Raw genomic sequence first — 16,191 nt, 5'->3', positions numbered from 1 at the left:
GATCATTAATAAGCATTACCACCACATATTGCTTTTTGCACTTTGAATATAATGTTCTTTGCTCAGCCATACTGAACCAAAAATACAGTGCCTTGCGAAAGTATTCCGGGGGCGTGCAATATTATTCAGCCCCTTTACTTTCAGTGCAGAAAACTCACTCCAGAAGTTCATTGTGGATCTCTGAATGATCCAATGTCATCCTAAATGCCTAATGATGATAAATATAATCCACCTGTGGGTAATAAAGTCTCCGTATAAATGCTCTATGATAGTCTCAGGGTTCTGTTTGAAGCGCAGAGAGCATCATGAAGACCAAGGAACACAACAGGCAGATCCATGATACTGTTGTGGAGAAGTTTAAAGCTGGATTTAGATAAAAAATTATTTCCAAAACTTTAAACATCCCAAGGAGCACTGTGCAAGCGATCATTTTGAAATGGAAGGAGTATCATACCACTGCAAATCTACCAAGACCTGGCCGTCCCTCTAAACTTTCATCTCAAACAAGGAGAAGACTGATCAGAGATGCAGCCAAGAGGCCCATGATCACTCTGGATGAACTGCAGAGATCTACAGCTGAGGTGGGACAGTCTGTCCATAGGACAACAATCAGTCATACGCTGCACAAATCTGGCCTTTATGGAAGAGTGGCAAAAAGAAAGCCATTTCTCAAAGATATCCATAAAAAGTGTATTTTAAAGTTTGCAACAAGCCACCTGGGAGACTCACCAAACATGTGGAAGAAGGTGCTCTGGTCAGATGAAACCAATATTGAACTCTTTGTCATCTATGCCAAACGATACAGTATGTTTGGCGTAAAGGCTCATCACCCTGAACACGCCATGCCCACTGTCAAACATGGTGGTGGCAGCATTATGGTTTGGGCCTGCTTGTCTTCAGCAAGGACAGGGAAGATGGTTAAAATTGATGGGAAGATGGATGGAGCCAAATACAGGACCATTCTTGAAGAAAAGTATAAATGTAAACACTGGCGTTCTGCAAAGGACTGGCCCAAGGGTGAGATTAGTAGAGAGAGCTGCTGGTGATTAGAGCAGGCTCTGTGTGTGCCTGCTGGAAAGCAAAGCCTTACAAAAAAAAAAGTTTAGTTATCTGGACAGAGGCACACTGCTCGCCTCCTCTGCATCCAGGCTCCACACAGTGAGTACCGCGTAGAAGCCCTATTAAGTATAACAGGTGTCTGCTTTTGAAACCTGATATTTCCACTCACGGCAGAACCACTTAATCACTGAGTTCACTATACTCCAAACAGCTAAGTTATAGCAACTACATGTTATGCTAACAGGACATCATACCTCCCTTTGAATGGCAGCATACTAACGCAGCATCAATGGATTAACTACCAACCTATCTATCTACACCAATTCTTTAAGGGGTCACACTGCCTCACGGCACTCCAGTAAGTACAATTACAGACATACCACCACTATTTGCTGCATATTAAAAGTTTTATTGTTGATATCAAAAACTCCCTTTGCTTATAGGGCACACTAGACCCTACTCCACCAAATGCTGGGACCATCACCTTCTTAAACCCAGTACCTTTTCATCAGAACCGTTATTTTGACATAATCGCAGTAAGTTTCTTTTCCTTTACAAATATTTCACCTTCACCATTACCCCACTACTACCATTGTCCTCCACACATGTATGGAGTAGCATGGTGATATATTGTCCATTCCTGAAGAAAACCTGTTGAAGTCTGCAAAAGACCTGAGACTGGGATGGAGATTTGTCTTCCAACAAGACAATGATCCCAAACATAAAGCAAAATCTACAATGGAATAGTTCACAAATAAATGTATCCAGGTGTTAGAATGGCCAAGTCAAAGCCCAGACCTCAACCCAATCGAGAATCTGTGGAAAGAGCTGAAAACTTCTGTTCACAAACGATCTCCATCAAACCTCACTGAGCTCGAGCTGTTTGCCAAGGAAGAGTGGGCAAGAATTTCAGTCTCTCGATGTACAAAACTGATAGAGACATACCCCAAGCGACTTGCAGCTGTAATCACAGCAAAAGGTGGCGCAACAAAGTATTAAATTAAAGGGGCAGAATAATATTGCACGCCTCACTTTTCAGTTTTTGATTTTCCACAAAAATGTGTTCAACTTCACAATTGTGTTCCACTTGTTGTTGATTCTTCATCAAAAATTTACATTTGGTATCTTTATGTTTGAAGCATGATATGTGGTAAAAGGTTGAAAAGTTCCAGGGGGCCAAATACTTTCGCAAGGCACTGTATATAGTCCTTTGTCTGTTCCTGGTGGCCAAGTAGTATATTTAGTACTGACTTCCCAATTTCTAGAGATGCCAGCAGCTGAAGAATGCTAATCTTATTATTTTGAATACCAGTGAAGGGTCCTTATCGATCTAACGCTGGTTACATTTTTTGCAAATTCACTGTTTTCATTGCCTGTCCTTGTATCCAGTCAGTGACTGAATGCATCCAGGGAGACTTAAGTGTCCACTTCATGGTGTCTAAGTGTCACATTCATATTTTTTCTTGATTAACCTATGCGTTAAGCTGTCCCTAGGATTTAGTGAAATTGTGCCCTTCTCTGCTGATTAGTTTGCTATCTATCCATTTTCTGATGACCAAGTGGTAATGTGTCTGCTGTTTGGTAATTTATTGGTTTAGAGTTATTTTGTTGGTAATGTAGTAGTGATATGGTTGGTCCCTAGTATCCAGAGCACTTCTTTAAAGGGAATCTGTCAGTAGGATCAGCCCTCCTAAGTCGTCTAAATGAGTATGCAGATTATAGGAAGCTGAGTAAAATGATACCTTGATGTCTGCGATCTGACATCTTATTCCAGAGAAATTCAAATTTTTCTTATATGTAAATTAGTTTTTCAAGGCTATGGGCTGGACATGAATCTCCCTGAGAATCTGCCTCCCGAGTTTATTATAAATGGAAGGGGTCATTACCAGTGACTAACATAGGACAGTAGAACTGAACTTTGTCTCCTTACAAACACATTTGCTGCAGTTCTCACAGTTCTTTTGCATTGTGAAACTATTACACCTCTGTCTGCCTGTGAGATAGAAACTGGAGCTGGGAGGGGACCTGCAGATGTGTCAGGTATAACCACACACAACTCTGCAGTGAGATCAGGAGTGCAGAGAGCAGCTATCACGCATCACACTGGTAACTCCCCCTTTTATTTATAATAATCTATGGAGGTGGACTCTCGTGCAGATTTATGTCCAGACCATAGCCCTGAGCAACTCATTTCCATAAAAGAAAAATGTGGATTTCTCTGGAATAAGACATCTGATCGCAGATATCAAGGTATTGTTTTATTCAGCTTCTATGTTCTGCATGCCCATTTAAACAGCTTAAGAGGGTTAATCCTACTAATGGGTTCTCTTTAAGACCACATTAGCATTTATTTGCCTTTCAAAAGAGAAGATATATTCGCCAACACGTTATGGCGGAAAGGCAATTGCTCTCCTTATCAATGTAATTTCCCTTAACAGATTCTTTTTTCTTTAGTCCTGCTAATCAAATTGTTTCCATCTGCTTATTATTTGGCCTTTGTCCTAAACTTTAACTTTGTTTGCCATCAGCTTGATTAATTTTAGAGTGGGCTGCCTTCTTGCCCATCTCTGTGGTTTGTCTTGTCTGTGTGCAGTGTTCACCATCCATCTGACATCTGTTTGTCCTTTCTTATTGGAGTGGTTTGGGATTCTCCACCAGAAACTTCCTGCAAGTTTGGTAACTGCAGAGAAGTTATTGCAACATAGGGAGTTGCATTATGAAGCTTTTTTCATTTGTATTTGCATGATTTGTTTATGTGGAGTGTTAAAAAACCAAAACTGTTCTGGCTAATGGAGAGGTCTCAAATATGCAGGACTGCCATGTGTCTGGTATAGCATGGGCCACTTTTCACTACTGCTGCTCGTTCACTTAGAGTTGAGCATTGCTGATTTGCTAAATCTTGTAATTAAAGGTTATGTTACATTCTGAAAGTAAGCTAAATACTGGAAGCTGGGATGTTCTGTTCACTTAAAGAGTCTAAAGAACAACTAATAACACGATTGACATAAAAATCCTTCTCTAAACATGCTGCCGATAGTGCTAGTTACACAAACCAAAAATGAAAAACATCACCTATTGCTGCAAACTCCCATTAGAGATTCATTCCATCATTTACTACATTTTTGAAACAATGTGGACTCCGTTTTCTGCAGTGTTAGAGCTTTCAGTAATTCCAGAAATCTTGCAATTTTCACATCAGCAACCGAGCCTTCGTGTAGACTTCCACACACTGTTTTGTCGAGATGATGTCAGCTTGTGCTGTGTACACTTGTGACGCTGCCAGCAGTCGTCTTATTATCACAGAGCAGGGTCAAGTGAAACGCAGTACCTTTATTATAAAGTGATAATCTGCTCATTGCGTCCAGCCACGTAAGTTAGAGTTTGTTTCTGATGGAGTCATCCAATAGTCAAGTGCCTGCTGTATGGCAAAGATGTGAAACTGCTATTTTCAGTTTACACTTGTTGTTTGCCAAGAAAGTTGAATAAGTGTTTAATCAGAAAATGAAAAGATTAGAGGAATATTACATTTCAGTTGAGATTTATAATTTTGTTTAACTATGAAGTAGTTTGCCATAGAAGTTTACAGACCAGTACTACAATGGGTAACAGATATTCTGCACATGCAAGCCTTCGTGGATTGGGTGTCCATGACTGAGCAGGTGGACACATTGCATGTTCTAGGATGATGTAGTTGCATGCTTAACATATTTGTCAGATGAACGTCTTGCAGTTGGATTGATGATTTGTTAGTTGCAAGTGTAAGAGCAAGTTTTATTCTTTTTCTTCTGGCTCTGACCCCTGACTTTTTTTAACCACATAGTTATATCTTACCCTGTTGAAGCTACTGCAACATGGTGAATACATCGGACATTATAGCTGAGTGTAGACAGCACCTAAGCAATTGTGGCCACAAAGGTCCACATCTAAGTCAAAAGCCACATGCTCCATGGCAGGAAAAAAAAGTCATAGATCATTTTTTGTAAGTTGTTTCCAGAGAAAGGAATTTTAAAGCTGATTTGTCTCTTTCCTGTTTAAGTATTCCTAAAACTAGTAGCCAAAACAAATGTATACATATTAATCCAAATGACCGAAGCAGAAGGCTTGGTCACATTCCATAACAATAATTAAACCACAGTACCATTAAGATAAATAAACTAATGGCACAAGGAATGTAAAATCCCAAAAAAAATTTATTATAGTAAACCAACAGTAAACATGTATCATAAATACCTAGGTACCTCAAACCACAACTAGAGGCCACTAGGAGTAAAGCACAAATCATAAATGCTGTATTGATAAATGACAGGCACAAAACATATATATGCACAACATGGTGTGTTACAGAACACATATAAAGCCTCCCTATACCGCACTTTAATTGAAGCCACTGGCAAAGCCTAAGTGGCAGAAAAGCCAAGGTAACCTATTCATGTGTATGATCCACTACCTGCATGATGCCTAAATATCAACATAGCGAATATGTATCGGTATATTACCTGTGATGTGCCCACGTCCTAGTACGCAACCCACCCCCGAAGGGAGGCTTTATATGTGTTCTGTAACACACCATGTTGTGCATATATATGTTTTGTGCCTGTCATTTATCAATACAGCATTTGTGATTTGTGCTTTACTCCTAGTGGCCTCTAGTTGTGGTTTGAGGTACCTAGGTATTTATGATACATGTTTACTGTTGGTTTACTATAATAAAAAGTTTGGGGGATTTTACATTCCTGGTGCCATTAGTTTATTTATCTTGATGGTACTGTGGTTTAATTGGCCAAAACAAATACCAAAATGGCAGAGGTTATTATACCATCTTGCCTTACCATATTAACCCATATTGCTTATTTTAATTGCAGAGCTAAACTGAGCCATGTCTGTTTGATGATTATAAAAGTTTAGTCACATAGTCTGAATGAAATAAACCTGAAAGAACGAAGAGCCATGCTGTTTGTGGTTAATCTAACCTGCAACTGTCTTACTTTCAAAATGCAACATTGTGGCAACATCGGTTTGTTAAGGCATGTGATGAATGTGCATGCATGTAAAGCGTTGTTTGGCTTGTTGATTTGCAAAAAAGTTAAATAATAAGTACATTGGGTTGTTTATAAAATGCCTATTGTTAGCAGGCATAAAGTAGGGGTAACCCAATAAATCCATTCATTGCTCTTCCATTTTTAGTTTTTCTAACATTGGGCTGGAAATGGGTGGCAAGCACAGTATGCATAAATGTATGCCAATGGTTGCCTTTAACATTATACACCTGCCTTTAAAGCATGGGGACAATGGTACAGAATAACTAGATCATAACATCAGTGTTTTATTTTTCGTTTGCTTAGCTTGCATGAATTATGAAGATTTTCCATTCCGCCATCCCCTCCTTTCCCTTATCGGCTTATTGGAATCTAATAGGTTTTATAGGAGAATTAGCTAAGGGACAGACGTTTGGATGCAGCAATAGAATTTTCTCAAGGAAAGTCACAGATAATAAAAAAATACAGGAGAAATGTTCCTATATTGATCATTAATATCTTAAAAATATATTATTTGTTTTACTTAATAATTTGAATGAATGATTAATCAGTGGGCTGGAAAGCTGCCTGTGCTTTCGGTAGATATAGTATGTCTCTTACTGCATGCTCATCCAATACAGACTGATTTTCTAACAGTGCAAGTGTCTGACATATATGTCAGTCTATGGACATGGCCATGATGTTTAAGACTGATTCTGGGACAGAATTGGCATTAGCTTGTTGCTTACTAGATGAAAATCAAACCTATGCATTAGTTCAGACAACATTGGCACTTTGTACATTGTCCTCTGCCATCTTAATGAGCATCTCAGGGAAGATGCAGGATTACCGTGCCTCGGTGAAATATTGGCAGGCCAATTTATCCTTAGACTCAGCGATGAACTGTGATTTAAATAGCTGGTTCTCCCTTTGGACCTGAGAGACCTATCAAACTTGAAGAAATGAGAAGGGCCATTGATAATCTGCCAGGATATCTTGTAGCTCTTTGTCAAACAGATGTGGCAGCCAGACAGACAGCACCTTGTATGGTTGGCTTAGTGCTGCGGACAGGAGGGGGCACTCCGCAGAACTTCCCTTATGGAAATGGATGGCATGACATTTGCTGCACCCTGTGGATTGTATGCAAGCATGATACTGAAATGTGCTTTATTGCTCATGCATAAGCTTCTATTTTCTATAACAGAGTATCCTTATAATGTTCATAAGACAGACTGCCGAGGGACACAGTCCAAACATCGGTATCTAAAAAATGTGTCTAGAGTAGATCAGAAGATCAGTGTTGTCCGCCAGATCCTTGTTACCATGTCCTGGTAGTGTAGCTTACTTATACTAAGCCCATTTCTGAATAATTACCTTCTAGCTGTCCTGTACCATTTTCTCTTTCAGTTTAACTGGCAGCAGTCCTGTATGTGCTATTGCTTGGGTCTATGCCGATACCTCAGCATATTTAGAAGTGTAATGAATCGGGGTTGCATCCATCAGATCTGCTGTATACTCTTAAAATGAGAAAGGGAGATTAAGAAGTGGCACAAAAGTTCATTTATTTCTGAGTACATGGAGATATTGAACTTTTCTGCCGATAAGTTTGTTTGAGTGTGAGGCTAATAAGATTTCATTGTACATTATTTAATTCTTTGATGCGGTGAAAACAAGGCAGCAGTGAACTGTCACGGAGTCAGTTCTTACATAAGGAATTGCATATATTATTATTACAGCATTGATGAAGTCATTGTCATGAACTAACACATTACACTAACACGGTGTAACTGATATAGAGGTGATCTAACCTTTGCACCAGGGGTAGAGGTCATGGGGACTGGGCCTTGGAGTCTTAAGAGGCTTCAAATAACACATAATAGTTAGGGAGCCCACTTATAGATTTTGCATTTGCACACGTGAGCTTTAAAGGGGTTGTCTGGACAAAATGACTTGGCCCGAGAGACTGCATAACTTAAAATAACAAACTCAGTCATACCTACCAGCATGCACCTAGTTTGCGCTTTGGTCTGCGCCGAGACAGGAAAGGATAATAAAACCATTCCACCAGCCACTGGACTGCTGTGGACTGTGATTCGCTGTAATGACCAGGTAGATTTGAGTAGCATGTCATTGGACGTTTTATGATGACACCCTGCTCACAGTCACCTGAACGCTGCAGCCAATCACAGGCAGCAGACCAGCAGCTGGTGAATAGTGACTTTACCACTTTCTGTGTTTGTGCAGCCCACAGAGCCGACTTTGCTGGTCCCAAGTGGGTGCCATTAGTTGAGTATCACTGAGTTTGTTATATATTACATATCCGGTGTCCTGGGCAAAGTTTTATTTTGCCAGAACCAACCCTTTGAGTTTTACTACTTAACACATTGCAAAAATAGCAGCTATCTACAAATATAAAAATGATCTGACTAGATATAATGGTAAAGAAAACACTGCACTACGTAGAACAATCTTGTCACTCCCTTTTGTCTACATAAGTCAGAGGATGAAAACTTTTTTGTTTTAAATGTGTCTCCATTACATTGAGTCTGTCCACCCAAACTGACAGTATGAACAAAGCACATACAGTAGCTTTATAAGGGAGATTGTCAGTGGGTGGAACGGAGCGCTGAGCCTCTTGGGCCCAACCCTTGTTGGCATACTTGATTAAACCTCAGTTTTTGCAGAATGAAAGTAGCAATTACAAAACTAAAGGTGTGTTTTTTATAGAAGCCATAGTCCTTACAGAGCTATGGACCTGGTTTATACTGTCAGTTTGTGAGATTTGTGATATGTAAACCCTAATCTCACAACATAATTACAAAGAATTAATTTAGCAAAATGTCACTTAGGTGCTTTAGTGCCCTTTATGCTTAGCTAAATCATATTTTATATGTAAGATAGAACATAAAGAGAAATGTAAAGGGGTTTTCTGACCTTGTAGAAAATACAGAAAATTGTGTCTATATGCAGATAATGCCGCCATAGCTGAGAAGAATCTGCTTTTATCATTACCTGGCACAGCCCATGCAGCACAGTTGTTTTCATGCTGCTAAGCATTGCAGATATTGGGATTACTAATGTAATTGACTCCAGTTCAACTCCCCTATAATTTGTCTCTATTTACCGTTGTTTACATACTCCTGTTTTACGAGGTGTCTTTGCAAACAAAACATTAAAAACCCATTTAGTCAAGCCGAGAATAGGTCAGACTCAGTGTATGACCTTAAAAACACTTGTTGATGATAGTTGGCTAGTGTAAATCTTCTGCTGGCTACCCAACGAATGAGCAGGACACCTGTTTGTGTGGAGAGCTGATCAATTGTGTCAGCATAGAAAAAATCGGCAGCACATTGTCTCATGTAAACAGATTATGACAGAACTTTCGTATTAGCGATTAATATTCCCATTCTTGTCCTGAGGACACTTGTTGATGAGCCAGTAAGCAAACACTCATTAATGGGTCCAAATTCACCTGGGTCTTTAGACATGGCTATGCTTATTGGACATTTCACAATCCACTGTTTTTTGCCTGTTTTTTGCCTAGCATCTGAAATTCACCTCCTCTGGTGACTGGAAAGTAAGATAATGACCAAGGTGGTAGTTGAGATATCAAGCAGAGGACAACATTTCAGGGAATGGGAAATAAACATGTTTTCAAATTATGAAATGTCATCAAACAGGAGATGAAAACTAGAAGCTTGAGCATGTGTCTGCAAGTCATATTGGCCTACAAGACATTTAAACATTAAACAGTACATAAATAAGTGATAAAATCTTCATTTAAACAATTAGCATACAATTTTTGAAGATCAGAAATCTCTTTAAATGCACTCACAATTGTTTTTTTTTTTAAATACATTTACCCTGTGCTCCACATTTGGACTTATCAAAACAGAATTTCAGTATGTTTCAATAAACCAGGGGTTCAGAAATAAGATTTGATATATTTCATTCCAAGCTACGAGTTCAATACAAGAGAGTTATTACTTCATAGACCTAACATAAAAAGAGGACATGACCTAGCTCCAAAATGCAGCTTTCACTACTGCTTTTGTTTTTCATGCATTAAATAAATTCACCGTTAACCCCCCTCCACAGATCCATATTGGATTGTTACTTTTTATCTTTTTCTGCTGATTGTAGTCAAGTTTGAGTAATTTATATAACTCTGGTTCATAAAATGTGAAGCTAATATCATTTTTTTTGAGACTCTATGCTAATTACTGGTACCTAAAATCGCAATGACAATGGCTGAGTCCATAAATGGAACAAATGTTATGAACACTTTGGTATTAATTTTGAGGTTCATTGTTAAAATTCTTCAAAATTTTTGTTATAGATGTTTGCAATTCTAAAAGTGAGCCCAATAACTGATCACTCTCATTTTGTTGCCAGCTCAGATATTGTCAGTTGTGGTTGTAAAGGGTTCTAGCTGGAGGGGATCATGAGTTTGTTCAACCAATGAATGGATGGTTAATGAACTCATAGCGAAACTCTGTTCTAAGCATGTTTTCACCACATTTTTACTTATCCCCAGGATTATTATCAACCCAGGAAACCACGTGAAGATTAAAGAAGGCACGCTTGGATTCTTCATAGCAAGTGATGCAAAGGAGGTTAAACGGTAGGTTTATTACTGTTATGCTAATTTCTTTTTTTCATATTGACTTGAATTATGTTGCTAAAGGATATACCATCTTAAAATAACTATTCTTACAACATGTCCTGTGGCAAAACTTTGTTGAAATATTATTTTTTACTTATGTTTTATGTGTTTTTGGTGCTAACTAATTTGATCTCATTGGGAAAAAACTGCAGAAAAATGCTGAAAAAGTTGACTTTTTTTTGTTTAAACCCTTTCCGATGTTTGGCGTAGTAGTATGCAGCTGACATGTGCCCGCAACAGCCACTGGTGAAATCACGATCCACCCATGGCTGTTAACTAGTTAAATGCCGCTGTTAATCTCTGACAGCAACATTTAACTCGCATTTACCAGAGTTGGTTGCTAATCCCTCCCATTGGTGACCCTGTGACATGATCACAGGTCATCACCGATTGGTCAGCATAACAAAAAGAGGTCTACAGCAGACCTCTATGGTTGTCATTGCCTGTGGTCGGCGCTCATAGCAAGTGAGCATTTCTGTTACACACAGGCAATCTGATCATTACCAGTGTGTAGTAGAGGTGATCAGATTATGGCAGCTTCTAGTCTCCCATAGAGGCTATTGAAGCATGCAAAAAAATATATATATAAACGTTCAAATCCCCCCCTTTGCCTCATTCAAAATAAAATAATAAAAGAATGTCAAATATAAACATATTTGGGATCTCTGGGTTCAGTATCACCCAATCTATCAATGTAAAAAAATAATTAACCCGATCGCTAAGCGGCGTAACGAGAAAAAAATTAAAAATGCCAGCATTACGTTTTTTTGGTCACCGCGACATTGGAATAAAATGCAATAACAGGTGATCAAAAGATTGTATCTGCACCAAAATGATATCAATAAAAAAGTCAGCTCTGCCCGTAAAAATAAACCCTCACCCAGCCCTACATCACGAAAAAAGGGAGATGCTACAGGTTTCGGAAAATGGCATAATTTTTTTTTTTTAACAAAAAGCCATTGGGCCGGAAATACGCACACCGGTGACCCCGTCACATAATGGCAGGTCATCGGTGTGTTAGCATGACAACCTGAGGTCTCCTGGTTGTCAGTGCTGGCCAGTGGTTGGCGCTCATAGCAAGTCAGTAAATCTGCTATATAGTAGCGATCTAAACATCTGCCTTTATGAGGCAGATCGCGCTATGGCAGCTTCTAGTCACCTATGGAGACTATTAAAGCATGACAAAAGTAAAAAAAAATGTTTTTAAAAATCTAAAAAAAATTAAAATATATAGAAGTTCAAATCACACCCCTTTTGCCCCATTCAAAATAAAAATAAAACAAAAGATGAAGCATACACATATTTGGTATTGCTGCATTCAGGATTGCCCGATCTATCAATAAAAAAAGTATTAACCTGATCACTACATGGCGTAGCGAAAAAAAAAAGCCAAAACGCCAAAATTACCGTATATACTCGAGTATAAGCCGACCCGAGTATAAGCCGACCCCCCTAATTTTGCCACAAAAAACTGGGAAAACTTATTGACTCGAGTATAAGCCTAGGGTAGAAAATGCAGCATTTACCGGTGAATTTCAAAAATAAAAATAGATGCTCCATACCGTTCATTATTGCCCCATAGATGCTCCATATACAACTGTGCTATATAGAATGCTCTGCACCGTTGATTATGGCCCCATAGATGCCCCTTATAATGCTGTGCCATATATGCTCTGCACCTTTATGGCCCCATAGATGCTCCTTATAATGCTGTGCCCCATATATGCTCTGCACCTTTATGGCCCCATAGGTGCTCCTTATAATGCTGTGCCCCTTATATGCTCTGCACCTTTATGGCCCCATAGGTGCTCCTTATAATGCTGTGCCCCTTATATGCTCTGCACCTTTATGGCCCCATAGATGCTCCTTAGAATGCTGTGCCATATATGCTCTGCACCTTTATGGCCCCATAGATGCTCCTTATAATGCTGTGCCCCTTATATGCTCTGCACCTTTATGGCCCCATAGGTGCTCCTTAGAATGCTGTGCCCCATATATGCTCTGCACCTTTATGGCCCCATAGATGCTCCTTATAATGCTGTGCCCCTTATATGCTCTGCACCTTTATGGCCCCATAGGTGCTCCTTAGAATGCTGTGCCCCATATATGCTCTGCACCTTTATGGCCCCATAGGTGCTCCTTATAATGCTGTGCCCCTTATATGCTCTGCACCTTTATGGCCCCATAGGTGCTCCTTATTATGCTGTGCCCCTTACATGCTCTGCACCTTTATGGCCCCATAGGTGCTCCTTAGAATGCTGCTGGTGCTGCCATAAAAAAAAAAAAAAAATCACATACTCACCTCTCTTCTCAGGACGCCGGCGCTTTCAATAATTACCTGCTCCTCGTGCGGCTCCGTCTCCAGCACTGACGCTCAGCAGAGGGCGCGCCCTCTAACCTGAGCGTCACTGCTAGAGGACGCTGCAGACGGAGCCGGAGCGAGGAGCAGGTAATTATAGCGCTGCGCTCCCCTTACCTGCTGCAGCGCGGTCCCTGCAGTCCCTGGCTTCCCCGGCGCTGCGGCTTCTTCCTGTAATTGAGCGGTCACATGGCACCGATCATTTACAGCAATGAATATGCGGCTCCTCCCCTATGGGGGTGGAGCTGCCTATTCATTTCTGTAATGAGCGGTGCCATGTGACCGCTCAGTACAGGAAGACTCTGCAGCGCCGGAGAAGCCAGGGACTGCAGGGACCGCGCCGCAGCAGGTAAGTATGATTACACGGACCCCGCTCTCCCTCCCCTGCTGACACCCGGGTATATGACTCGAGTATAAGCCGAGAGGGGGACTTTCAGCCCAAAAAAATGGGCTGAAAATCTCGGCTTATACTCGAGTATATACGGTATGTTTTTTTTGGTCATAGTGACATTGCATTGAAGTGCAATAATGGGTGATCAAAAGCTCTTATCTGCACCAAAATGGTATCAATAAAAACAGCAGCTCGGCGCGCAAAAAATAAGCCCTCACCCAACCCGAGATCATGAAAAATGGAGACACTATGGGTATCGGAATATGGCACAATTTATTTTTTTTAACAAAGTTTAGAATTTTTTTTCACCATTTAGATAAGAAAGAACCTAGACATGTTTGGTGGCTATAAACTCATAATGACCTGGAGAATCATAGTGGCAGGTCAGTTTTAGCATTTAGTGAACCTAGTAAAAAAGCTAAATTGCACTTTTTTTTTGCAATTTCACCACACTTGGTATTTTTTTCCTGTTTTCTAGTACACACCATGGTAAATCCAATGGTGTCATTCAAAAGTACAACTCGTCACACGAAAAAACAAGCCCTCACCTGGCCATATTGACAGAAAAATAAAAAAGTTATGGCTCTGGGAAGGAGGGGAGCGAAAAACAACAGCATGAAACTGAACAAAGCTCCAGGGGTCAAGGGGTTAATATGTTCTTACTTTGCAACATTTTGTCCACCCTGCCTAAAACATTAGCTTTGTATACTTTTTTAGAAGAACAGGGAATTACAGTATCATTTAAAAGTTGTGAATTTTGGAGTTTCGGTATCTTATTTAGTGGCTCTTGCTCGGGTTTAACAGAACTTGTGCACATGTTGAAATAATAATAATAACTTCCACAATTGGATGTGTGCAAATAAAATGTCCCAGTGCTGAGATAAATCTTATAGATGGCCCCTGCCTTGCAGTACTCTTTTGCTTCCTCCCTTCCCAGGAGCTGTGGTATGATCAGACCATGTTCCTGTACGGTCAGACACGGCCATTACACAGTACCCAGCAGGGGCACATGTATAAGATTATCTCAGCACAGGGACATTTTATTTAAATGCATCCAAATGTGAAAAATAATATTATTCCAAGATTTATTGATTAAAATTAAGTTTTGTTCATGTGGAAACCCCGTTCAGTTTTCAGTCTTAGCCATGATATTAGTACCAGTGCGCCAACCTACACATTTATTTTGTAAGAAGTCTTATCTAAGTCTAAAGCATCTGATGGCACATGGCACCATGTACAAAATCAGAAGTTTATGGACCCTAGGGCCCTATATATTTTTATAGGCTGCCTATTACAGCTCTGTACAACATAAGGGTTGTATGCATCCAAAATAGGGTGATTTGAATGCTTCCTAGCTTTCTATGGTGGTGATTAGTCAAGTTCTGTTCTTTAAATTATATTCTCTGTATTGTTTTCCACAGTGCATTCTTCTATTGCAAGGCTTGTCATGATGACATCACAGATCCCAAAAGGATAAAGAAATGTGCATGCAAGCGACGTGAGTAATACTTCATATAGAAATTAATTTACCTTTGAAGCCTCTACTTAAAAATGTTGCCAAAGTGTGAGGCATAAAATAGTTTATTTAAAACTTTGAAAATAGGAACTTTGGTCCCACCATAGATTGCACTACAATAATACATAATAGATTGCTCATGATAGAAACATATTGGAAGTAAACTTAGTGGGATAATGAAGTATAATAATAATAGTAATAATAATACATAATAATACACCAGACAGGATAATTTAATAATACCATTTAAAAGCAAGTTCATCCAGCATCTATCTATCTATCTACCGTATTTTTCGGACTGTAAGATGCACTTTACCCCACCCAAAATTTGGGAGGAAAATGAGGGGTGCGTCTTATAGTGTGAACGCAGGCTTACCAGGGAGTTGCGGCAGAGGTCTGGCGATGCTGCGGCGGTGGGCGGTATGGAGTGCACCTGAGCAGGGTCCCTTTTACAGGATGCTGGTGGCAGAAATGTGGTGGCACCGCAGCCCGGTGTCCACGGTGAGCAGAGTGCATCACCGGTTTCCCTGCAGCTATCTTCCTGAAGTCGTGGGCTGCTTGAACCTCCAGGAAAATGGCCGCTGGAGGCTGTGCATGCGCAGATTGAAATCTTGGCGCACTTGGATTCAGAAAAATGGCCTCCGGTGCCCATTTTCCTGAAGCCTCTGGTGGCCCACAGCTTCAGGAAGATGACTGCAGGGATTTTGCTTGATCTTCCAGACCTTATCTTGACCTACACTGTTCGTGTTAACTGCCATTTCTTAATTAGATTTTGAAAAGAGGAAAGGGCAACTTGAAAACGCTTCTTATAGCGTTCTCTTGCTTTGTGGACCTCCATAATTTTCATTTTCAGGCAGCTGCTTAGAAAAACCAATGGCTGCTGTTTTTTGCCCAAGGTTAGAGGAGGCTGGGTTTTTATAAAGTTGGGAAATTAGTTTCCTCTGGGCTTTCCTAACGATGATAATCAACAAGCCATAACCCTAACAGGCTAATTAAGGTTTGAAACTTTGGTCAAAGTTATCTGAGCATACAAATCTCCCAAGGTGCCCAAACTTTTTGCATAGGCCCATTTTCCTGTTGTAATTTTTAAAATGTAAAAATTGACAGTATATATTTTTTTGCCTAAAATACAAAGGAAATGTAAAATCTTTATCTTTTAAGCCTTTTAGAGATAATTTCATCTTC

The 16,191-nt window shown here is 39.9% G+C and overlaps 1 protein-coding gene across 8 annotated transcripts in view; it reads left to right on the top strand.

The window, feature by feature from the left end:
- Positions 1–16,191, top strand: part of KCNMA1 (potassium calcium-activated channel subfamily M alpha 1) — a 1,262,580-nt gene that overhangs the window by 1,005,506 nt on the left and 240,883 nt on the right. For all 8 annotated transcript variants that reach the window (XM_069753065.1, XM_069753070.1, XM_069753069.1 and 5 more), the window contains exons 17-18: positions 10,612–10,698; positions 14,912–14,988. In XM_069753065.1, coding sequence (XP_069609166.1) covers positions 10,612–10,698; positions 14,912–14,988 — 164 coding nt within the window. The remainder of the gene's footprint in view (positions 1–10,611; positions 10,699–14,911; positions 14,989–16,191) is intronic.

The sequence above is a fragment of the Ranitomeya imitator genome, chromosome 2, assembly GCF_032444005.1.
Source record: "Ranitomeya imitator isolate aRanImi1 chromosome 2, aRanImi1.pri, whole genome shotgun sequence".
NCBI classification, from domain to species: Eukaryota; Metazoa; Chordata; class Amphibia; order Anura; family Dendrobatidae; genus Ranitomeya; species Ranitomeya imitator.
Note: the sequence above shows the minus strand (reverse complement) of the source record. Positions and strands in the feature narration are given on the sequence as shown.